This window comes from Indicator indicator, chromosome 2 (assembly GCF_027791375.1).
Source record: "Indicator indicator isolate 239-I01 chromosome 2, UM_Iind_1.1, whole genome shotgun sequence".
Classification (NCBI taxonomy): domain Eukaryota; kingdom Metazoa; phylum Chordata; class Aves; order Piciformes; family Indicatoridae; genus Indicator; species Indicator indicator.
In genome coordinates, this window is record NC_072011.1 from 18,346,871 (window position 1) to 18,372,235 (window position 25,365).

The 25,365-nt window shown below is 38.2% G+C and overlaps 1 protein-coding gene across 1 annotated transcript in view; it reads left to right on the forward strand.

The window, feature by feature from the left end:
* NOX3 (NADPH oxidase 3) overlaps window positions 1-20,613 on the forward strand; it is a 37,995-nt gene extending 17,382 nt beyond the window's left edge. The window contains exons 8-13 of the mRNA XM_054395142.1: window positions 3,028-3,120; window positions 4,238-4,491; window positions 8,229-8,391; window positions 15,023-15,169; window positions 18,268-18,392; window positions 20,487-20,613. Of these exons, the coding sequence (XP_054251117.1) occupies window positions 3,028-3,120; window positions 4,238-4,491; window positions 8,229-8,391; window positions 15,023-15,169; window positions 18,268-18,392; window positions 20,487-20,613 (909 nt within the window). The remainder of the gene's footprint in view (window positions 1-3,027; window positions 3,121-4,237; window positions 4,492-8,228; window positions 8,392-15,022; window positions 15,170-18,267; window positions 18,393-20,486) is intronic.
* The last annotated feature ends 4,752 nt before the right edge of the window (window positions 20,614-25,365 follow it).

Sequence of the window (25,365 nt, forward strand, 5' to 3'; positions counted from 1 at the left end):
CCTTCTTGGGAGGTCAAATGCCTTAGGTAGTACGGGGCTTGAGTGTATGCTAGTGACTAGTACTTAGTGTCATATTGAGAGTACTTGCCTTCGCGTGCATTGAGACGGTGATCCAGACCTCCTCTATAATCAATATAGACAGATACAGATGAAGAGTGATATATAAAAATTTGATGTCATTCATACTAAGTTTTATTTCTGCAAGATCCTTTAGTTAGGCAACACTCCCCATGAAAGATATGTATTTCAGAATTGTACTCTATTCAAATCTATTTTGTTTGTTTGTTTGTTTGAATTATGCACTATCACCAAAATCCTTGATGCATGAACATAGCCTCCAAGTAAAAACCTTATGAGGGTAGAGATAGAGAAAATACAATTGAACAGTAAAGCTAGGGATGCAAATTAATATTATTATTTTAACTAATAAGGTTTAATATGGATAGTCTAAACACCAAGGGAGAATAAGCTGGAAATAAAATTACATCCTTGCTTTGGGGCACATGCTTCATATCACTCAGCACTGCTGTCTCAAGTTAGGTAAAAAGGAAAGAATTTTAAACAATAAATTATGAAAGGGAAAGGCAAAAGGTAGGAAAAATATCCCACGGATGAGTGGTTTTGCTGCAACAAGATTGCAAATCCACAGGGGGTAATTAAGTAGCAGACTTGTACAGTATGTCAGATGTCTAGGATCCAAACAAAATCATTTAACATTTACAGCTCAAAATTTAGCTTGCTCATATGCAAGTTCTTGTTGTTTCTTCCAAAAAGAGAAAATATACCAAAGGAAATCCTAAAGTAAAGGAGAAAAAATAGCCTTCCGTGTCCTGTAGTTCTTGTAATGGCTGACATAGATTTTTCTGAAACTATTGTTAGCCACTACCCAACCTGCATATTAATGAGAAAATGAATGCCTCTCTAAAAATTTCAGCTACAATGTGACCACAAAAATCAATACATGGCCACACACCATGAATACAGATGCAAGCTTGCCTCCAATTGCATGTCTTGACGTTCATTATTATGGAACTGGAAAGAGCTTCCACTTTGTGTCAAACCAAATTTCTCCATACTTTCCTGCATACCCAAGGCCATACTTGCAAGTCATATTACTTTAAATGAATTGTGGTGATACCATATGTCATATAGATCATCTATAAGAACAATGATTTCCTAGATGGATAAAGTGCTATGGTGTGATACCCACTAGACACCATAGATAGATAGCAGGAAGTCATTCAGAGGCTAAAAAGCCATGGTGAAGCTTGCACAGCATGGGCAGGGGCAGATGGAACTGAACAAGGAGAGGACAGCCTTGTGCACAGTTGGATTGTATGGGGTGACACTGGAGTGCATGCATTGCTGGCCACAGCTCCCAGGAGAGGCTACCACAGCAGTGTCACTCTGTCATGCCACATCTCCTCCCCTGCCCTGTATTTCAGCAGGTACAAGTCTGCTCTGTATACCACTGAGGACAATGAAGCACTTCCATTGCACCTGGGGCATTTGTACTTTTATCCTCCCTACCTCTCATGAGCCATCACTGCCCTCTCTCAGTTCACTCTCATTACAGGAGGAAACATTACTTGGGCACGAATACCAACACCCTGATTTTCTGGCCAGAAGCTACATGACCAAGCAGCCTACCCCTTCTGGCAGATGCCCTGTTGTCCCAGCCCAGACAAAAGATATTTTAGACTGAATACTATGTTGCACTGGAGTGATGTCACATTTGAAAACTCAGATGAGCTCTTGAACAGGGTATCCTGCAATGTTAACATTCCTGTCACATCCTTTTATTTACAGGTAGCACAAATGGAAGGGAGGAAAAACAGGTCTCATCATTATTGTGGCTTCATCTATGCAAATATATTCAAGATGTGAGATTACCCACTGTGCAGAGACACCTGTAGTATTTAGGGACAACAAATGTATTGAGTTTCTGCTATAACCAAGAATTTTCTAGCTTATGCTGGTTTCTTCCCATTATTAAATCAGGCATTTTTTTAAATTTAATTTTCAAGACTCAACCTTGGGAAATTGCCACTCCATCCTCTTAGCACATTCTAAGGAAGCCACATAATTTTATGGCTTGCTTCTCATAAAAGATATTTTATAACCCCTGTTAGTCAGCTTGTGGAGCACAGTCAATGTTTCAGCAAGCGAAGTTACTCTTTGGAGATTTTAAAAGCCACATGATTGTGGAGTCTTTGGTTTGCTGGAACGAGCTGTGTAATTAACAAACACTGGAAATAAAATAGTATCTCTTCTAGGAAAAAAATGCATTTATTTTTAAATAATGATGATGAAATTACCTCTAATTGTCTTAGCTATCAGTGCAACTCAACCCAATCATCACGCAAGTATCTTTGATTGTTACAATGATTGGTACACACGATTAGCAAGTACCAGCACAGGAGTCTTCTGCAGTATTTAAAGTATGACCAGTTAGTATCCAATCAGAAAACCACATTTATCAATATAGAGTCAAATCATGGATTAAATGGAAATGTATGGAATTCCTCTAGTTGAATATTTGAGACTTAACATTTTTCCGTGTATAATCAGGAAACTCACAGCTGACAGTTAGACCTACTCCTATCTGACCCTTCTGAAATATTTTGGATTTTGAGGAGCAAAAATAAAAGTAATGCTATGGGCAATATTGTATAAATGTATGCATCTTTATGTCTTCAGGACCAGTGACATCTATATTAACACCTAAATAGATTACTCGTTTTGCCTTTTAGCAGGAAAAGATTCTAAAGGACTGTTCTTGGCCAGAATCCAGATAGATATTAGCACTGCTTTTGGAGGGCATCTGTGAAGGAGTCCCATATGTCTGCTCCACAAGAAAGCCAGGAATGCTACAGTAGCAACAGAAATACCGTCTAGAGAAAGGCAAACTGAAAAGCACAAATGAGAAATCAAAGAATTTCACTTTAGACTACCTGCTGATTTAAACCAGAAATATAAAATATTTTTGTAGACATTCAAGAACTGTTAATATGCAACTTTCTACAGGCTTGGAAGTGGGTTTCAAGTCCTATGGTGTTGTACATCTGTGAAAGAATTGTTAGATTTTGGAGATTTCACCAGGAGGTGGTCATTACTAAGGTATGTAACATATCTGGCATGTCTGCATAAAAGATACATTACGTCAATGATTTTTTAATCTTTTGTAGGTAACTTCTCTACATTATGACCTCATTTCTCACTCCTAGCTTCAGCAGCTCTTCCATCATTACCATGGTTTCAGCCAAGTATTGATTTTAGGTTTTGCACTTATTCCAACAGCAAGTCAATAAGAATATTCCATACAGGACCAAACCTGGTTAAAGACATATCAGACTTTACCATAACACAGACATCTGTGCAGAGTGTCTCTTTCTAAATAACAGAAACCAAGTTACACTGCAGTAGTTGCCAGAGATGCCCTTGGCTTCAGCAGGATGTGGTTTTTACTTTCAAATCTGGATTCTTCCAAGGAGGTTAAGGGTTATATTATCAGTTAGCATAAATAGTCAAAGCTTCATTAATACCACTGCAATGCTTTATCCCAGCTGTAAATATCTGTGTGCTAAGAGCCTATTTAAGTCACAGCAGAAGAGATGGGGAACACCACAACTGAAGCAGCCAAGCCCATACATATCAAGCCAGAGATCAAAAACAGGCTTATCTTGTGTGAAGGGAAAAGCATGTCAGGTAAGTCTTGCTGCTGATTTCACACAGTGGCTCTCATCTGTAAATCTAAGTATACTATGTGTGATATAGAAAATTGGCTGCTTAACTGAGATTTACTTTTAATAAAATTACATTAGAATTGAGCTCAGTGGGCTTTTTCTTCTGCTTGTCAAACCAACAATAATCCCATACACGTTAATTGTGTTACAAGAGAGTAAAACTGAGAAATTGTTCCAATCTATTAAGGAATACTTTTGCATGGACTCTACTCAGATAGAAAGCTGAAAAACTGTTGCCTCTTACTGCCAGGAAGCAAGATCCCCCCCAATACACACTCTATGTGTTCTCAAGCTATTGGGCAGCAACAAAACCGCAACATGAAGTTTAGGACATAATCTACAAGCAATATAACAATTACTGTGCATCCCAATTTGCATTAACTTGTGGTTGAACTCAGGTAGAAATGATCGCAAAGTCACCTGTACCCTAATGGAAATAAACAGCTATGCTTCTGAAGTAAAATAAAACTGTTCTTTTTATGATTGTTTAGGTGGTGACACATTCCTCTGGAGTCCTTGAGCTTCATATGAAGAAAGATGGCTTTAAAATGGGACCTGGTCAATACATCTTTCTACAGTGCCCATCAGTCTCACAGCTAGAGTGGCACCCTTTCACCCTCACTTCAGCACCCGAGGAGGATTTCTTCAGCGTTCACATACGGGTTGTCGGGGATTGGACTGCAGCACTCTTCAAGGCCTTTGGAGCAGAGGAAAAAGCTTTCAGGGAATTGTGGATGTTACCAAGGTTTGAATAATTCATTCTACATTGTAAAACAAATGTTAACTTTTTGCATTTAATTAATTTTGTGTGTGTTCTTTATGATACAGTATTGGATTGCAGTTCTGGATCCATAAATATGCTATTATGCTATTAAAAAAAACACAAATATTGACAATCACGAACTTAGGCCAACCACTACCAAGATGTGATGACTAATCCACGATTTTAAGTCTATGTCAATATCTACATTGCTATCATTATTATCTCCATCTCCAAAATCTATACCTACAACTAAAGATAGCAATGTTTATGAATAGGTGATTAAGAACTCAACTAAAATGAAGCTGGAAGCTATCTGCTAGTTTTGTGCCTGGATATTTATGCTCCAATGGCACTCCCCACCTGCCATGCAAAATTCCAGCTTTTCCCTTTCAGTTACTTTGGTGTTTTGTGGCCCAAGAAAATTCTGCCTGAACCTTCTTACCAGCAGTCTCCCTCAACTCTGTCTCCAGTTTCCAAACCCTGTTCCACTTTATAAGTTATTGGCATTCAAATCCTGTATCTGTGGCATCTTCATGCAAGCCAAAGGCTGATGCTCTGTTGTTTCAAGTCAGCAGGACTCCACTGAAGTTAATGGAGCCACACTGACCTACACCAGCTAATCATCTATATGTAATGAATTCAAACCATGTAGTTCCTTGCAGCCATAGTGGGGATTTCCAGCAAAGAAGATCCCACCACAGGATCATTTCCATTCTGGTGGAGTGTGTAGGGCCTGGGACCAAAGGGGCTATTTTCCACCTGGAAAATTTCTTTTGATGAGGGAGTTCTAGTAAAGATGAACACTCAAAGGCCCTTGTTTAACTACATCTATATAATTCAATGGGACTTGGATGCTAAAGAACATTCACCTAAAAATCTTATAGACAACACTGAGCTACAGAGGCATAGCTGAAGTTGGGGGCAGAGAAGAAAATCTGGTCCACCCCTTGCATTATGTAAATTAGTAAGAATTAGAAATGAAAGCTCTGCCTTTGTTAAAGGCAACTGGAATGAGAAGCATGCCATTTCAGCAGAACTGGAGAAAAAAATGTCCTAAGTGATTGACAGCCAGTGTAAAGAATGAGAAAGAGGAAAATGTTATCAAATGTTGCTTGCCACAATCCAGGGTTGAAATTAACAGCACTGTCATATACAAAGATCCTTCTTTCTAATCTTGTTAAGGTGCCTAATGCCATAATTCAATTGCTTTCTTCCAATATATTAAAAGGGCTGTCTCAGTAGTTAAGCTATCAATAAAGTAGAAAACAAGTCTTTTTCAGAGGTTTCAATATCTAAAGATAAACACTGAATTGGCCACTATATTAAAAAACTACATATAGCAGGAACTGAGCAGAAGACAGGAGTCATGGAGCAACTGAATCACAGAATCACTGAATGACAGAATGTTAGGTGCTGGAAGGGACCTCAAAAGATCATCTAGTCCAACTCCCACTGCCAGAGCAGGGTCACACTGGAATGCATCCAGGTGGGTTTTGAATATCTCCAGAGAGGGAGACTCCATAACCCCCCTGGGCAGTCTGTTTCTGATCTGGTCAGGTTCTAAAAATAAAATATGTATATTGCAATTAGTAAAAGAAGACTAAAATGAAATGTATGTTCATTCATACAGACAGCAAAGACAGTTAGTTGTGATTTCTGGCCAGTTCGAGAGGTAAGACCATAGATTAGACTATTAGACTATTTATGTGAAAACACCGAAGTTCCATGTTATGCCTCTTCGGGATTTTGGCTCAATTACTGTTTTAGTGCATTGTCTCCAAATTTAACCTCTCTTAAAGCTAGGAGTACTATGCAATCATACTGACCAGCAAATGTTTAAATTCTAAAAATAATACAAGAATTGTTAATTCTGCTTTTCCAGAATTAAATGTTTTCCTTGCTTTCCCTAAAAGTATAATGCTTCTTTCTAATGAAATTATGTAGATTAACACAAAGAACATGGACAATCCACAGCTACACAGTCTATAGCCCTGTTTTCTGCTCCTCCCCTGGCAGTTTGTCACTTTATTTACTATCTTCCTACCTTCCCTCACCATTTCTAGATCAAATGAACAGGTTGTATAGCTCATTTTCTCTGCTTTCTCCTCCCTACTTCTCTGAGTTTTTCAATTTGGCTAAGCTCTGTAGCTACAGCTGAGGAAGGCATTCAAACCACTGATGCAATCTGTCGCCTGAGGATTCAGGAGCACACTGACAAGACTAATTTCTGTAAGGAATGATTCAGAGATCATTGATCCTGTCTTGTAGCACACAGACAGGTTAAACAAACTCCTGAAATTCCTTCCAGATCAATTTTTACTCAGTCTACTAACAATAATGAGAATTGCTCCGAAGACCACACTGAACTTAGAAAGCTTACCTGCAAGTCACTTTTCACACATACTCTAAATTATCCTTATTTTACAGGAAGTTTTGAGCACTCAAAAAGTACAAGCCTGGGCAATAATCTGAATAACAATGCTTACTAAAATATATATACATATATCTCTATATATATGTCTATATAGATATATATAGATTTTTTTTTTGTTTATATCAGAGGCCAGAGTTCCAAAACTTATCCCTGTGTAGTTGTTTCATTTGCTACCACATTTGGAGAGCATTTGGAATATCGAAACAAAATTGAGAAGCACAACTGAAAGGACAAATATTTGCTAGGGCTTCAGGTACACTTTAAGAAAGCAACAACAGGGTTTCAGATACATTCTGCCCCTATATTTGTGTGTACCTTCGTTTAGTGGTCCCCCTCTCTTTTGCTGTTAAAACATTCAATTCTTTCTACATTTGAATATGTGTTTGTGGTATTTAAGCTGAATTTTAAAGATGATTAATGCAGTAAGGAGCACAAAACAAGAGAAAATATGGCAGAAGGAAAAAAAAATCATTTTTCCGAAGGACTTGGTGCTAGCTAAACCAACTTCCAGAGCACTTATGTTATTTAAAGACAGACTGGACAGAGTATTCCTAAGTATTGTATGTATTTACATATCGTGTTGCTAGAGAAATGAATCTGATTATTTAATAACATTTTTTATCTCTAATTTTGACCAGAATGAATGCCTCAGCACCAGCAACACTGATTACAGGAAATAGTAACATAAACAAGTGTTTCTCCTTATGTCAGATACTAAGTACAGTATTATTGCCAAAAATGTATTTCTGAAATATTTTTTCATGAAGAGCTGAAAAAATAGTATTTTTCCTTGCATATGATGGCCTCTTTCTTGTTTTATTATTTTACCACACATAGAGAACTTTTCAGAATTATTAATATATCTGTTCCTCTTTACTTTGAGATATATAATACAGAAACTAAAGCTCTAAAACAGGATGCTTTTCAGTAATTTGTAATCAAATATGCAAATCCCACAGCTAATTTTGGACATGCAATTATATGACTAATCACATTTCAGAAAGCCAAAAATTTGCAATTGCATGCTTAAATAGATGGCCAGGCCCCAAACCCACGTGGGTATTTTTGTTCTCTCACTTCAGAAAAAAACAGTTGCTTTGCTATAAAATGGCACCCAGTGAAAATTAAATGTGTTTGTACAGGTAGTTTGTGTGTCAGCTTACACACATCTCTTCTCTTGTATTTTAACAGCAGTTCCGTTTTGAAAATATGTAGCCCAACAAATTTTAAGCTTTCTGTCATTTTATATGTTGCTAACCTTTGACTAAATGTCCTGTTGTGGTAGACTGGCTGTAGATGGGCCATATGGATCTGCAACCACAGATGTCTTCCACTATCGAGTGAGCGTGTGCATTGCAGCAGGAATTGGAGTCACACCATTTGCCTCAGTTTTGAAATCCATTTGGTACCAATGCTGCAATTCTAACACAGTACTGGCGCTGCAAAAGGTAGGTGGGAAAGTTTGTTGCTCCATCAAAAAGTTCCACAAATGAGCTGATGTTGAAAGGTAAGAGAAGCAGTCCAAGGGTACAGACTCACTGAGTGCTTTAACTCAGTCTCAGAAGCAGTTGCTCACTTTCCAGGAGCCTCAGGAACTGTTCTGGGCTGCAGTCTCCCAAATTCACTGTCATTCCCTGATGAAGAAGGTAGACCTAGATGCAGGTTTTTGTAGTAAAATCTGAAAAATCAGATTTTCAGTAACAATGATATAAATGTGGAACGTCTTTCATAGCTAGACAGAGAATTACAGAGCTAAAAGAGAAATTTTTCCTCTTTTCTACCAAAAATAAACCCTACAAGGTCATCTGAGACAGAAGTGAAGGGCAGCGCTTGCTCCTCGTTCAACTCCATCTTTCCTGAGGGTCTTTTGGCTGCATGTCCTGGTCCAGAATGCTGCATTCAGCATTTCAGAACGCTGCATTTCAGCCTTTCTCACCTTGCAGTCAGGATATTAGGCAGCATAGAAGGAATAGAGCTGCATATATCAAGGTACATATTACTGCCTCAAACAATCTAAATTATTTTGTTAAAAAATATGTTGAGGTCTGTAAGGCACGGATGGCACCAATTAACATACTCTTGAACTGCTAACCTTCTGCTATGGATATGTCAGATTGCACTGAGGAAGACAGGTGAAGAAGAGATAATGGGTGCAGTAGGGTGAGGCATAAGAAGGTAACAGAGAAAAAAAATAGGCATTAACCATTCTCTTCCCTATCCATCACGTTAAGTGGTAGCTTGTGGACCTTACAGATTTTTTTTACCTTATTTTCCAGTGTAAAAGCAGAATCAGGAACTGTTCAACGTTTCACATTTAAGGACAAATGTTGAAATTGCATTGGAACGGACAGATCTCTGAGAAGAGCTCAGAGCTGATTGCAGGACAAAGGGACTTATCTTTTTAAATGAAAGAGTGTTAAAACTGGCATCTTAATGACAAGCTGCCACTGAAAAAGCATCTGGGATTTTAGTAACTGAGGAGTTGAGGACAGGTTCAAATTGCCAGGGGGGATCTTTGAGGCAGAAAAAGCACTGAGAGAGGAGGGAAATAAAAATGAATATATGTGCTAGATGTGAAAAGATGTGTATCTGCAAACACTATTGTACCAGATTGATCTGATTGTACCAGAATGATCTTTTCCGCTGGGAAGGAGAGCTACATATATGTATATACACATTATATAAGCATATTATGAATAATCTATATGTATACAAGTAAAATTTGCCATTGCTGTTGTTATCTTCAGGGGAAAAGAGAAGAATTTAACTATGCATAGAGAGTATGGTATACCTCATGGTGTTCATCCATAGTTTAGGGAGAATCTTGGGTAAGTGTGCCTGCAAAGATAAATATATGGTACATTCTGCCACTGTTTTCTGCTATAGAGTTTGTTTTTTTTTCTGAATTCCTGTGAAATACAAATGTATCATGACTTCTAGATGTTCTTTCTCTGTATCTTGGCTTCCTTACTGGTTAAGTGGGAATACTGATACTTATTTTTCACAGGTGTTATGAAGCTAAGCTTCTTTGATGCTTCTAAAATATGTTGAAAGCCTGGATGAAAGGTCCTGGGGAAGTTCACAGCATTACTTTTAAAATTTAGTAGCAGTGAGAACGATTAAACTCAGGGTTGCTCCACACTTTTTTTTCCAATGGTTAAATGCTTCCACTTGTGGTGTAATTACAAATAATTTAATCTTCCTCAAAGTATTCAGCACTCTCTTTCTGCTATGATGAGTACCATAGAAATGTCTATTAAGGAAATAAATAAGAGGTTTTTCTTTTTTTAACAGCTTCGTCTTGATTTGAGTACAGCTATCATTACGCTTATTGAACTGATATTTCTCAGTGTTGCCCACATATGGCTGAGATATAAATACTCATAGTATCTATAATGTCTGCAGCTGTATAATTTAAAAAATCCAGCAAATCAAAAGGACTACACATTTATCAACTGATTCTTCACAATTAGATAGCCTTAGAGCCTTCATTTCTCTATTATTTTTTTGCTGTGAGGAAGGGCACCACTACTAGTCATGTCTGGAAAGTTTGTACTGGCTTTACTTATGTGTAAAATGATCTTCACATCAGTGGTCCTCATTTTTCAGATCAATTGCTGATGAAATTGGTACAATTGTACTGATCCATCAAATGCTAGTATTTGCAAACATCCACTTTCTCTTTTACCCTATATAGGGACTTAAGAAAGGTCCTATTGAGTGTCACTAAAGATCCACCTAGCCCAATATGCTGTACCCCACACCTAGGGAAAAGTACATAGACCAGAAAATTGTAGGATGATAATTCTTTAGTGATAATTAATGATAATTCTTTCTTACCCTTGAGCATCTTGCAGTTCAATAATGTCTTGATACAAGGGCAGTATCTCTGTGTTTAATATTCTTAAGTAGATTTTTCTTCCATGAATTTGTCTAATTGCACTTTAGACCCATGCAGACCTTAGACAACCACAGGATGTTGTGGCAGTAAGTTCAGCTACATACTGTGAGAACAAAACCAACTTCCCTTTGCTTTGAGGTTGACCATTCCTACCTGAGCTAACCTTCTGCTTCAAGCTCTACATCAGCCCTCAGCCTTCTCCAGAAAACAACTTTCCTGAAAAATTTAAAGCCTAGGAACTTTTAGTTGTCAAATACAACCATCATTCTGATGTGTTTGAGAACAGTTTAGGCCTCTTGCTTCATACTTAGAGGTGAGAATTAGACCCTGTCCTGCATTTATATGAAAGGCTGCTTGCTACCACCCTAGCTCTACAACAGTGCCTCATGCTGGCTGTCAAACCCCCCATCTGCTGCATGCCACAGGCACTGTTGCACCTTGCATGTAGTGGCTAACTGGAACAATTAGCTAGGCTGAGGAAGAGCTCTAAGAGCTTTTATAGTAGGCTGCAGCCCACAGGTGGTGTGGTGTACTCAGGAGTAGGAAGGACTGAGGTTTTGCAAAGCAGTGCCCAGATGCAAATATAAGAGGATTTTGCAGGGGCTAGTTATGTCTAAGAGGGAGAAAGCAAGAGTCAGGGATGAAAGTACCTCCCTGGGCATTCCATGCTTCATCATTTTTTACATCCTTTTAGTGAAAAGCTGGCTTTACCTAGTGCTGAAGCTCCACCTATGTCTTCAGGGAGTGGGAAGAAACAGATGGATGGTGATCAGCAGATAATTGTTAATGACTTTCCATATGATGGACACTGATTTACAAAGTATATTTTCACCTTATAGGAAAGAGATATTGAAACCCTCACTCATCTGCTGTACAAAATTCAGGATGTGGGAAAATGAATGATTAACATGCAGGCATTGCAAGGGAGCAGAGTATTACAGAAATATAAGTGACTGATCAAACTCCTGCATTACAGATCTGACTAACAGCAACACTGCATCTAACTCCATTTGCAAAAACAGCACTTGGAAAATTTAAAACAGTTTACTTGGGCAAGCCATCAAGGTGATGAATGTAGTCAATGGGGGTAGGATGAGTGGAGGTTAATGAAACAAATATAAACCAGATTTTAAAGGATCCTAAATATAGGATTCGTAATAATTGTTTCACTGATGCTGGCTTTATTCTACAGCTTTGATAAGGATTACTTTTGTTATGCATTTATTGTCTTTCAATTACACTTGTAATACATGGTGTTATGCTATGGGCAGTCAGTGTAAAGAAAGACTTTTTTGTAAACATCATTTATGTTAACATATTATACTAGGAGTTGTCTTTAATGAAAATGGGGACCTTTTACTGATAGGCTATCCTTATTCACTGCTTTTTTTCTTTCTAAGATTATAATTGTGGCCAAAAAACCTTCCTATGATGATAGTCTTTCCTCATTACCAAATGCCCTCCACCTCTAACATGAAAATTAGAGGTAGTACAATGGGTACTGCTGCAGAGGAAGCAAGCCAGAGATTAATTTAAAGAATTTCTTCAGCTTCAGAAAGCTACATCCTTTCTTGGGAGGACTCTGCCAGAGGCAGCTTGACCCATTTCAGCTGGACTGGCTGTTACCATGACAGCTGGGTCTGCAACCAGCTAAAAGAACTCCTTTGAGTTCCACAGCCTGATAAACTGGATAAACTGGTCCCCCATTTTGAAGACCACATTGTCTCAGCTCATTGGCTAGCTTTCTTTCCTCCTTCCCTGAATGTGCTTGGCTCCCAGTCTTTCCCACATGCTCCCAGTTGCTACTCCATGCACAATTTATTATTCCTTTAGAAGCACGTGCCTCCTCTCCACATGTGTACTAAACACAGTTTATGCTGAAAAGAAATCAGATGATCGAGCAGAGGCTGGGGGGAGACATTCCTCCATACAAAAAACAGCCAAGGTGTGACACAGACTGACAGCACTCGGCGTCCTGATTTTTAAGGTGCTGAGGAAACAAGCAGAAACTTCAGGACTCATACACAAAAAAACTACATAAAGGTTAAGGGTATAAATCTCATCTGGTTTTAGTAATTTTAAATAATGGTGTCATTGGGCACAAAAATTAAATACTATAAAGTAAGTGGACTTGCCTTTTCCTTGTAACCTGTTCCACTGTAAACCAGCAGCAACTTTCCTTGCAGAGCAATGATGCTATACTTAGGGCAAAACATTGAAACAGCAAGGGGAAAAGCAAAGAGCCAAGATGGCTGGTACTAAAGTTCTTCAGCCGTTCCTATTCCTGGGCTGTAAAACTACCCTACTTAACCCTGAAAACTTTATCTCTGTTTCCTGGGATCATATTTCATTTCTATTTCTTGCAGAAAACCACAGATGGTCCCTTGCAGTACACTCAGATCTAGGAAACATCAGAAATTACCGTTAGTTTCCTTTACCAAATTTCCTGTGAAGCACGGCATGGCCACATTTTTTCTCCCATCACCTTACTAGAAGTCTGACAACCTAGTACATTAAATCTTCAGGAAATCTCTTTATAGCTATCTGCTTTATTCTCTGATTTTTCACTTCAGAAGTGTCTAATATGGATCTTTATCTCATTGATCCTACAGAAAAGGGCTACAATTTCCAGATCAGAGCTCCCACAATGATTGTCTTTGGGACAGACCTTCCGGATTACCTTTGATATAATGGTATAATAAAAGACAGGGGAGCAGGTGTGTGTAAAGAGGGATGAGCAGGAGGAAGTCAAGGGAAATCGAGTCACAATAAAATGAGTTCCAAATACCCACTTCTTATAAGCTTAAGCATTGTATTCTGTGCTGTTCTTTTTTCATCTGAAATTGTGTCTTTGGAGGTACTACAAAAATAATTACACTCACAATTGACCTTGCCCATAGAGGCCCAAAAGTAATGTTCAAAAGTAATGATGGATTGTGTGGCGAGAGCTACAGAATTTGAGTTATAATAATTGCAGTCTGGCCCCAGGGAGGTGCCCAGGCAGATGTCCAGGCAACTACAGACATGCATCCTTTCGGTGGTAAAGTCTAGTCATCTACAACAGCTGGACTGGCTTGAGACAAGTGACTAAGCTAAAATCAGGGAATGGACTGTACTCCTAACCCCCTTCACAGCACAGCATTGATGGAAGAGGTTTCCAGGTGGAAAATCCTGACTGTCCTGAAGACCCCCTCACATAGCTCCTTCTTGGCCTAGGACAACTGTGTGTCTCAGTGTGCTGACTAAGATCCTGAGAGGACAATTTCACCAGTCCTCAGACTCAGCAGGCAGTTCTTGCTGCAAAACTGATTCACTTGTACACAGACAAAACATTTGCAAATGGTCAGCAGACTGTGGTAGAAGAAAAACAGGCAGAAATAAGCCATAGAAATTATTAAAGGATGGTAAATGAGCTTCTGGGTGACAGATGCTTTCATTGAGAGGATTTGATCCCAGTCTCTAGTTTTTACCTGGGTAACAAAACTTTAATAAAAGGCTTTCCAATCCAATAGACAACTAAAGCAAGATGGAAGGTGAAGCTAGAGAAACCTGGATGAGAGAAGATGTAATTTTTAATTAGAGAGGAGGCTTTCAACCAATAGAAAACCAATCATGGGATAGTGATTCATTTTAGCCCTTTGGCAACTTTGAAAGAGTATATTCCAATCTAAGCAATAAATACATTATGAGAACTAGGGGCATTCTGTAGCTTGTTTTATACAAGGTATATGTCTCAAAGAACATCACTGTATCTTTGATCACATCAACTGTTGACCTATGGCACAAGGTGAAACAGAAATTCCCTGCTTCAGCAGTGAACAAAACCAAAATTCTGTTTTAAATGCTACTGAAAATAAATCTATAATTTCAAGAAATAACCCATATTTGCAAGAAATGCAGTGTTAGGTATTATAAGTCAGAGTTCAGATTCACTGGCATGGAGAGATGGGAAATGTTTACACTACTATCTTAATATACATTAATATTTTCACTCAATGTTTAAGATTAAAATGAAATTTTTAAAAGATAGAAACCACATAATCCAAATTATGTGCAATTATTCTTTAATTTACAATGGAGAAGTGTCACACACTCTGTGGTTAATGAGTTGAGCCAACCTATAGGAAGTTTTATTGAAAGCTTGATGCTTGTTAAATCTCTTTACTTTTATCTGACAGGTTTATTTTTACTGGATTTGTCGAGACCCATCAGCATTTGAGTGGTTTGCTGATCTTCTGTTCCATTTGGAAACAAAAATGGCTGAAAAAGGGAAAAATTATTTTCTGAGTTATCATATATTTCTTACTGGCTGGGATGAAAGTCAGGTAATAATGAAACTCTTACAATTTTGAGTTAATGCACCTTGCTTTTCTAGTATGGTAACATATGGAAGAGGAACAGCTGAATAAATGATGGATGAAGCAGAGAGACAAAGAACTGTAAACATGAAGACACGAAGCCATTTGTTTCCATTTCATACTTAGGAAAATAGGAGTGGAGAAATTAGACAAGTGATGCTTCCAGTACTATATTTTGGGTTGGACAGTGCTGATTACCAGGTGCCTCACAGAAAAGTGTAGAGAGCATTTTAGCACCTGTGAAGGGACATTTTGTGCATATCTTTCAAATGGTCTTTGAACAGATTCTGGCATTTTTGTACTGAAACATGGAGGTGTACATAAAAAGCGTTGTTTTAGTTTACTCTTGTTATTTACTATAATTTCTGTTGTTCATACATATGCCCAGGTCACTTTTGAAACCTGCTGTGATTGGAATATTTTTGCAACAAAAATCTATGGTCTAATTCATGTTGTTTGAAAAATGTTTTCTCTGACTGATTTTAAATATGCCATCTCATAGTCTCATTCAATGAGATTTCATAGGATGCCACCTCAAGGCACTTAATCCTTAGACTGGGTCAGTATTATTCAACCTCTTTAGTCTTTACCTAGACTCAAAGGAGATGATTTTCTTTTTTAATGGATCAGTCAGCTCACAGTGCAATCAGAGTTAGGCACCTGCCAGAAAAAATCTCACAGCAAAGTCTTTGCTGTACTGTTTTATTTCCTGCTGTCTCCTTTGAATGAAGGACTGTCTAGTAGAGATTAAAAAAAAAAAAAATATTTCCTAAGACTTTTACCTTCTTGCTTCTGCTGCCACAAACCCCATATTGTTTCTTTATTCTTTCCCTAGGCTTTCTGTCAAGTAATGAGGTATGTGCATAATGCTGTGTTCAGAAAAATATACTCCCATTGTGTACTATATGGTAGTTATAGAAACTACCAGTCTGCATTAGCACTATCACAGGGTATTCCCTAAAACCTGCTTTGAAAGAAGCTATTGAGGAATCTAACAAAACCAAGTTGCCCTCATCTCTCAACTGTCATCATCCCACTTTCTTGGGCAAACATCAGGCTAGAAATCAGACAGGAAGACAGCTATACTTGCTGGTATGTCTGACTCTCTTCATTCCTGTGCCCTCCACTTTTCCAAAGTGCCTCCTTCTTCTCTTCAAACCCTATTTTCCCGTATCCTGTCAGCACTGTCTCATTACCCTGTGCTGCTGGCTAGGTGATACAAGAACATCCCTGACACTGGCCTGCCTCCCTGCCTACACTTGCTCCTGGAGTCCTGCAGCTGTGGAGAAAGAGGAATGCTTTTCAGTGGCTGCTTCTATTCTGATCAAGTACAGGGAACTGTGCTTGGTAACAGTTTCACCTTATTTCATATATCCACAAAGTTCTCTCATCTTATAGGTGTTAATTTAGTAAATTCCAGTTCATTACTCCTCAAAATTTGAGCTTCACTATGAGTAATACTTGGATGATGCTTTACATTACCTCTCCCTTAGCAAACAACAAAAGCAACATTCTTCCCATTCTCTCCCTGTCACCATGTAGATGACCAATAGCTGGGTGAAGCTGAGCCCCAGTAGGATGGACAATTCACACCTTCTAGGGCACCTTTCACTACTGGCAGGTGTTTACTTCTCAGATATAAATGTTTGTTCAATGCTTCAAGCTCTTTGTAGATTCCATGTTGGCAACAGATGGTCAAACAGATAAGGCACATGCCTGCCTCTGCCTGGACAAGAAATCACATTTCAGACTACTGTTCCCTGCAACGCCCCTGAGATTCCTAGGCAGCTTTAATGCTGTGAGCTATAGCAAGGGCTAACACAAACAATCTTGGAAAAGTTCCACTTAATGCGAACAGAAATAGCCCATCTGCTCAGTGGCATAATTTTGCTGTAAACAATTAAAAAATCCTACATTTCCTCATCTCCAACTCCCACCAAACACTTTTAAGTTTTTTCTTAGACTATTCCAAGTCTGCCATGACATTGGCTGAAATTAACAGGAACCTTTTTGGGAACATGACCTTTTGTGTCAGCTGTGCTTGACCAGAGTAATTGAGTTCTTAAGAAATGTGGAAGACTTGTTAGCACAAGAAATATACAATACTCCCAGGAAACAGATCTAAATTTTGTCAACCACTTCTGCAACAGATGATAATGATGTTTCATTCATGCTAGGGTATGAACTATATGTAAAGCCCACTTTTTAACTTAGCTTTGCTCTGGTAGTTTCTTGACAGTGATAGTAATGATGATAGTCTGTAGTGAAAACAAGCGTATTACTCCTACACAACAGCAGCACAATTAGGAGAGATGGTGATTTTAATTTTTTTTTACTGCAGCTCAGAAGTACTCAGCATGGTATTAAGTATAGCACAAGATGTGAGAGACAGTAAACAGCCACGAAAATCAGATTTTTTTTTCTTGGCACTAGGAGCTATGCAGTTCACTTAGTTGAGTGCTTCATCTGAGCTGATCCACTTTCTGCACCTGCCTCCACCTGATGACAAGAGTAAAAACACTCAGGCTTTTATCTCTGCCAAGCTGGTGTATTCACTGTCTTTTCCATCAGTGGTAGAATGCTCTGGACCTCCTTAAGATGCATGTAATTGACAATATTTATTGTCAAATGCTGTTATAGTACACTTTGCTACCTTTCCTAAACTTCAACTTGGCCTTGGCATTGTAACTGTCACTTTAGGATCTGCAATGAAGGAAAAGCAGGGTGACACAGAAGCCAAGAGGTTCAGGAATCTAAGACCTTTCTGTAAAAGTGACTGAGGCACTTAGGCCCAGGCCAGTGAAGACAAGTATTTAATCTCAACTCATTGCAAACATTCCATCTCAAGAAGCAGCTCCTTTGAAGTTCTGAGAACATTTGGAACTGCTTTTTATGATTCTAGTAATACTGTAAACTCTTGAGTATTCCTCTCTGATAATTACACCATTTCCTTTCCCCCATTAATATTTCTGTCTTTCACAGTGAACCAGAATTATTGCTTTCTCCCCTTACTTGGAAAACATGTTGTTCACTATAAAATTATTACCTTGTAAATTTGCCTTTAGGCTACTCACATAGCCCTACATTATGATGACAAGGTGGATGTAATTACTGGTTTGAGACAGAAGACCCTCTATGGAAGGCCAAACTGGGACAAAGAATTCAAGCAACTAGCTGAAAACCACCCTAGGTAAGGCATGTTGGCTCCTAACCTTGTTAGGTAGCTCTTCTCTCAGCATAAACACTGGGAGAAGAGGAGGGCAAAACATTCTAAATGACCCTTTTAAAATAATTCAGGGTTTTTTTTGCTGCGTGGAAAGAAGATTTATGCTTAATGAAGCTTTTAATGAAGAAATCTCGGAAAGAGAATGCCAATAAAATCTAATTTTTGGACAAGAAAATCTAATATTTAGAAGTATTTCAATATCCTGGCCTTTGTCCAGATATAATTGAAACACACAATCCAATTACTGTTCTGCACAAAGGACAAAGTAGCATTAATTTCCCTTGAAGATGGTTATTAAAGAGATAAACTGTGATTTTTTTTTCTTATGATGTCAAGGATATGTTTGTTCCCTTAACATATTTGGCTACTCTTGCAAGACTATGCTCTTCTGTTATTAGTTCATCTCTGCTGGCAAAGACAGTTCATTTGAACTTGGTGGATTCGTTAGTGGTCTGAGAAAAGCTTCTTTGTTCCTGAAAGCCTTTGAAGCAAGAATTTGAAATATTTTGTGTTCAGCAGTAGAAAATTCCAGAATCTTTGTGACTCTTTATGATTTTCAAACATTTACCTACTAATGCAAAATAAAGCTTGCACTTGGGAGACAGAGATACAAAAAGATGAAAACTTTTTCTTTTTTTTAAAGATGAAAAAGACCCAAGAAAAAGTTGAAATGGAAGAGATCAAAGAGAATGTAGCAAGCTATGAGAATACCATAAAATTGCAAAAATAACAGTAATAGAGAAACCACTTGATGGAGGTCAAAATACAATCAGGAAACATTAAAATAGAAAAAGGCCAAGAGTAGAAAATATTATTTTTTGAAAGACCTTTTATAGGGATTCCACTGCATAAACAGAGCTTTTCAAGTTATAGTTGAATTACTACTTTTTTGTCACTTTCATCAAGTACAAATGAGTAAAATCTGTTTTCCTGATGCTCAGGGAAAGAGATAGGCATTAACTTTCTATGCTGGATCTTGGGGCAGTTTCTTAGAAAACCAGTGCTGAAGTGTCAGAAAAGAAATCTTTGCACAAAACAGGGATTCCTTACGAGAAAAAAAAATACCCTACCTTTTCTTGCTCTGAGTTACAGAAGGTTCAAAAGGCAAAGAAACTCAAGAGTATCTATTTTGTGATGGAACAATCAGCTTTTTACAAACTGACTAAATTTTGGGGTCCCTGTACCTAGGTTCATGTAGTTTCCTTTGGCTGCAGCAGTGTCTCTTAGTAGATTAGTAGATTAGGAAGATTATACCACTCCAGGTTAAACCTAGTGCAGTTGAGCACCTGAGCAATGTGGGCACTACTTCTGGGGACTATGGCTTGGGCACCAATATCATATCTGCAACCTCTCCTTTACAGGAGCATACTTTTTGAAACTCATGCTGTCACTTGTCACTTGCATTGCTTTTAGGTAGATTGATCTCTCTCTGTTAGCACAACACATGTTTATTTGTTTCAATGCAATATGTGATGTGTACTTAGAAGCAAATCCTGTAAGGTATTTTGCAGCAAGCAGCCAGGATTCCAGCTCCCTGTAACAGATATGTGCTTACAAAATTGTTGCATTAGTCATATTCTTATTTTATGAGAACTACCTACTTACAAATGTAGTTATTAATGCAAACATTTGACAAGTGTCTATAGGCAGAAAACAGTTAAAAAGAAAAGAAAGAAAGAAAAAAAGAAAACTCAGAACTGAGAATTTTGTGTATTTGTTAGAAAAAAAATAATTAGTTCAACTGAAGAAAGCACTGAAAAATTTCAGTGTTTTGTTCTCTGATCAAGAAATGCTATGAAGGTCAAAACCAAAGCACTGACATTTAAAATAGCTTGTGACCTCTAACATAGCCATTTAAATAAATAATGAAAAAAATTAACAAACAGTAAAGTATTAAAATAATTATATTGTATTTTGTGACAGCAATACAATTTTTTTCTAATTTATTTCTCAAAAAATAAACACATTTCAAAGGCTGCAAAGCCAAAGGCAAACAAAAGGTACAATTTATCCATTTACTCTGTTACTCTCATATTTTCATTGTTATTGTGATTACAGCAACAGTATTGGAGTATTCTTCTGTGGACCCAAGACTCTCTCCAAGATCCTTCAAAAGACATGCAACTCATATTCATCAGTTGATCCACGAGGAGTTCACTTTCACTATAACAAAGAAAGTTTCTAGGCTGCAATTCTTATTAATATAATAATTTTTTTTCCTCAGCTTCTCCTCTAATCATTTTGAAGCATTTGGGCCAAATATTGTGAATTGTAAATTGAAGTAGATGTGTTAACTTCAGTAGGAAAATGCCATTCTATGCCAGCTAAAGATTCTGACCCTATCCTTAGCCTTTCCTTCAGAGCACTGAAGGGGCAATTCTCCATTGCTTACCTGATGCTGTGACTCCATCTACATACCTGTGTGAAGACAAGCACAAACCACTAACTTTAGAAGAAAGAGACATGAGTAAAATGGACATTTAGAACTGTACCTCACTATTGTGTATGATCAAACTACTACCACAGGTGATACTCACATTCCTGCTGTTTAAATTGTACCCAAGCATTTAAAGCATTCTCCTTCCTAGTGTTCTGATTTTGCACTGATTTAGAGCTTCCCACTGCACACATCCACACCCACATAAAATTTTGTGCCGCAGAAATACTGTTTATACACAAGTTGTTCAATAAATTCTTTTTGCTTTACCTAACTATACACCTTTTAGAACTCCCATTTCCATAGCTAATATGTTCTCAGGGTTAATATGTTAACGAGGCTCCAGAAACTTTTACGCTCAGCAAATTAATCTCCTGAGATAGATAGGCAGCTGACGCAGCAGAAAAAAAGTTTCAAGCGTCTTCTAAATGTCACATGGCTTCATGGGCACTGAATAATGGACTTTAAAAGATAGAGAATCACCAATAAATGACAGGGTGACTGAGGTAGTGAGGCAGTCTGGGAGATCATCTACTCTATCACCCTTGCTCAGGGCTCATTCTGTGAAGACAAAAGCAACACTTGCATTCTTCTAGACCTCAGGAACCTCCTCCCATACCATGACCACTCAAAGACAATGAAGAATGGCCAGCACTTTTGGGTCCGTCCCATCAGTTCCCATAGAACTACTTAAAAGTTCCCTAACCTGATCCTCCTTCACTGAGGGTAAGTCTGAATTGCTCCAGATTTTCCCACTTTCCTCAATGGTCTAGTATCTCTGAAGGTCATCCCTACTTGTAAAGACTGAGGGAAAAAAGGCAGTGCTTACCTCTCCCTTCTCCATGTCCTTGGACCCCATGTCCCCTATCCCATTCAACAGCAGACCAGTATTTTCTTAATCTTCCTTTTGCTATTCATGCACGCATAGTAGTCCTGCTTGTTGCTCTTCACTTCTCTCACCAGATTCAGTTCCCATTTGGCTTTGGATTCCCTTAACCTCATCACTGCACACAGTGTCTCTGTATTTTTCCTGCATCCCCTCTTGAACTTATTGTATATTTCCTTTTCTGATTGAGTTTTGTCAGGAAGGATTTGTTCATCCATGCAGACCTCTACTGCTTTTGCTTAGCTTACTCTACAGCAAGAGGGATAAGAGGGATCGTTTTTCAGTTTAGAGGAGGTAATTCCTGAAAATCATCCAGTTCTCCTGGACCCTTCTTCTCCCTAAAACCATATATCCTCCCCATATCACGTGTGTTACTGTACAGGCACTTCAGAGAGGCATCCAGTCATGTGTTTTTTCCAGAAGAGGTGCTAGAGCTGTGCTGTAGGATTTTGCTTGTTTTTGTGTATACCCTTGGGATGGGATCCCTTCTGTTGTCTTTTGCTGATTGTGATGTCTCTGCTGTTTACATAATCCTGAATGCTTTTCTTGTTGCCTCAATTCACCACTTCCTCACTTGATTGTTGGTGATCTGCCCCCTTTCCATCATTCCTAATTAGAAGTTCTAGTCACAGGCCGGCCAGCCTTTGCCCTATTGCAGTGGACCTTATCTCTTCGTAACAGTCTTTGATCCTCAGAGCAGGTCTCATGGTTGCAAAAGCCTGTTGTAAACACTAGCTGTGCAACCAGTTGTTCACTTGCAAGATCCATGCCCACCAAGTTTTCCGATATACTAAAAAGTCTATTGTTTGGATGGTTGCTCAATAATCTCTGTTGATGTGGGAGGAACCCTGCCATTTTGCTATGTGCCATGCTGACAGCCTTCAGAATGGTTTGTGGTTGTAAAATGCACCCATACATATACTGCTGCTTTAGTCTGTTTAATGAAGTCTAATTCACATCTGCATTTCTTGGTATTAATCTGCCTTGCAACTGATCCAGCCTTTCCTCATAGGTTATAGACTATGTTACTGATATTAGTTATCTGTTCTCTGCTCTATGCTCACACAGCATTGATAGGCAATTACAAAACATTAAGTTATCTTTTCACCTCTGCAATCCTTCTCAGACAGCTGCTAATAGTCCTGAAATACAACGAATGCCAGCTGCAGAGCTGCTGGAAACACTGTTGTCAGAGAACTGTTTTGAGCGACCCATACAGGGCCCTTGAAGCATTCCGTGGAGCCACATCTTCTCACATGCTGAGACTAACATAAAGCTATGCATGCCATCTGTACAATCACTGAAGCTTTCGTCCAAGAGAGGACTGTCTCCAGCTGGCTAGGTAGCCAGCCTTGCAGCAGCTTGTATTATCAGAGCAATGAAACAATGGCCTTCATGCAACTTGACTCTTGACTCATCTTCCTGTAAGCTCTCACTGACACTAGAGCTGCCATGGCTGTTGGTCCTATCCCCTAAAGTGTTCCTTCCCTCGTAGCTTTGTATGGCTTGTCTTGACATTTGAGTATATCATTGCCACCTTCTTAGACCTGATGTTGTTTTCTACCTTTAAATATTATTTGTACTCAGCACAGCTATCCTGTGGAGCACAGGATAATTCCAGAGTGGGAGAAAAACAAAATATAAAATATGAGAATGTTGTAACATTCACATAAGCTAGAGAAGTGAGAAAAATACCTCCTTATTATTCCCCAGGATAGATAGTTCAAGTGTATTTGAGTGGAACTGAGGTGTTACAGAGCTCACCAGGATCACATAATGCATTTACCCAGCCATACCAAAAAAATGGAAGGTAGGAAACATCCTGTCTATGTCAGCCCTTGGATATCAAAAATGACATATATATATACACACACACACACACATATACACACACACACACACATATATATATACACACACACACAATTTACACACACAAAAATGCCCATTAGGGTACATAGCTGTGCAGATGAAATAGAATAATAAGAAATTATCTCATGAAGAGTCCAGTATTATTTTACACCTCTTCTATTAGGGAACACAATACATATGAAGTGAGGTTGTTATTAAGTTTAGGGCAATGCATCTTTGTTTTAAAATTCCTGAAGTTTTTTTAAATGCCTGCCTATGAGAAATGATTAATGTGGTGCATACTGTGTAGCAGTAGAGTGAGTAGAGAATTAGAGCCTCTGCCAGTTCACCTAGAGGCATTTATCTTTTTTTTTTTTTTTTTCCCCTGGTGCCCATGCTGAGCCTCAGGGTAAGCTGACACATTTTTTAATATAAATTACGCTTTTCTTTTTTTTTTTTTTTAATGTGTGTTGAAAATCTTGAAGGAAATGAGAAATGTGTGTAGGCACCAATACCAGCTGCCATTGCATGAAAGAAAGAGGTGACAATTTCCTGCAGATTCTGAATGATTGTTTTAATGGGATTGGATCGGAGGTAACAAGCACAAAGATATTGTGCTGCCAGAAAAACAGGATCTGTTCTCCCCCTAGCCTCATGCAACAAGATGTAACATTTAGCTTCTGGCTCAACATGGCATCTCTTCACGGCTTTGATTTATTCCCACGTTTGCAAATCACTGTGGTATGCTACAGGAGATGCATTTAGAGCCCTTGTTATAGTTCACTGAGTAGCACTGCTGTTATCACCACCAGAGGAGAATTTCACTTCTCTCAGGACTGAGTGACCTAGAATAAAGGAAAAATAATAATAATAAAAAAAGAAGTGGGGAGGTTTGTTGGACTAGGATGAAATTGCATTTAGGTTGAATGAAAATCCCTTTATTACAAATACAATTGAAATCAAAATGGGAACTAGGAAGATTTGGCTTCCTGCCTTGTTTTGAATAACACTGAGCACACAACAGCTATGATAATGTGAGTGCATATGTGATGACTCTATTATTATGTTTATATATGGAAACATCATTCACTGTCAGGGAAAATGAAAGATATCTTCATGGATTTGTCAATTCAGCATCTTCAGCAGGAAGTATTCAGCACCATATAGGAAAATATCATTAAATAAAATACAGTTATAACAGCACAGTCTCACCACATCCTGTGACAGAAAACTAATCATAGACAAATTAATTAGTTTGGCTCATACAATAAAAAGAGTAGCATTATAATGACTGAAGTTGTGTTATGATAATTTAGTTTATTTACTATTAAGTGTAAATTTAAATACATGGGAGTTTGTGCTCTGGGTTTCTCTCCTCTCATCCTCCTCCCAAGTTATGCATGTAGTAGAAACTATTTAAGCAGGTTTGCTTCTTAATTCACACTGAAAGTTTAAACAGAAACTGTGACTCCTAACAGAAAGTCTGTCATATGAATGCCTGTATCAAGTCTTCACTGTTATAAGGACTTTTCTGCCTTCAGATGTAATTAAATGGTTTAAGAGGAAACGCTGTTAATTACAAAAAGTGACTAACTTTTCACTGGTTTGAGTAACCCTGATGACGGGGAGATTCTATAAGAACTGCCTTAAAGGCAGATCAGCCACTCTGGAGAAGTAATAAACTAAATGACATTGTAGGTTTATAATCTCAAGTGGTCAACAATTTCAGTGGGTTTTTTGTTTGGTTGGTTGGGGGTTTTTTT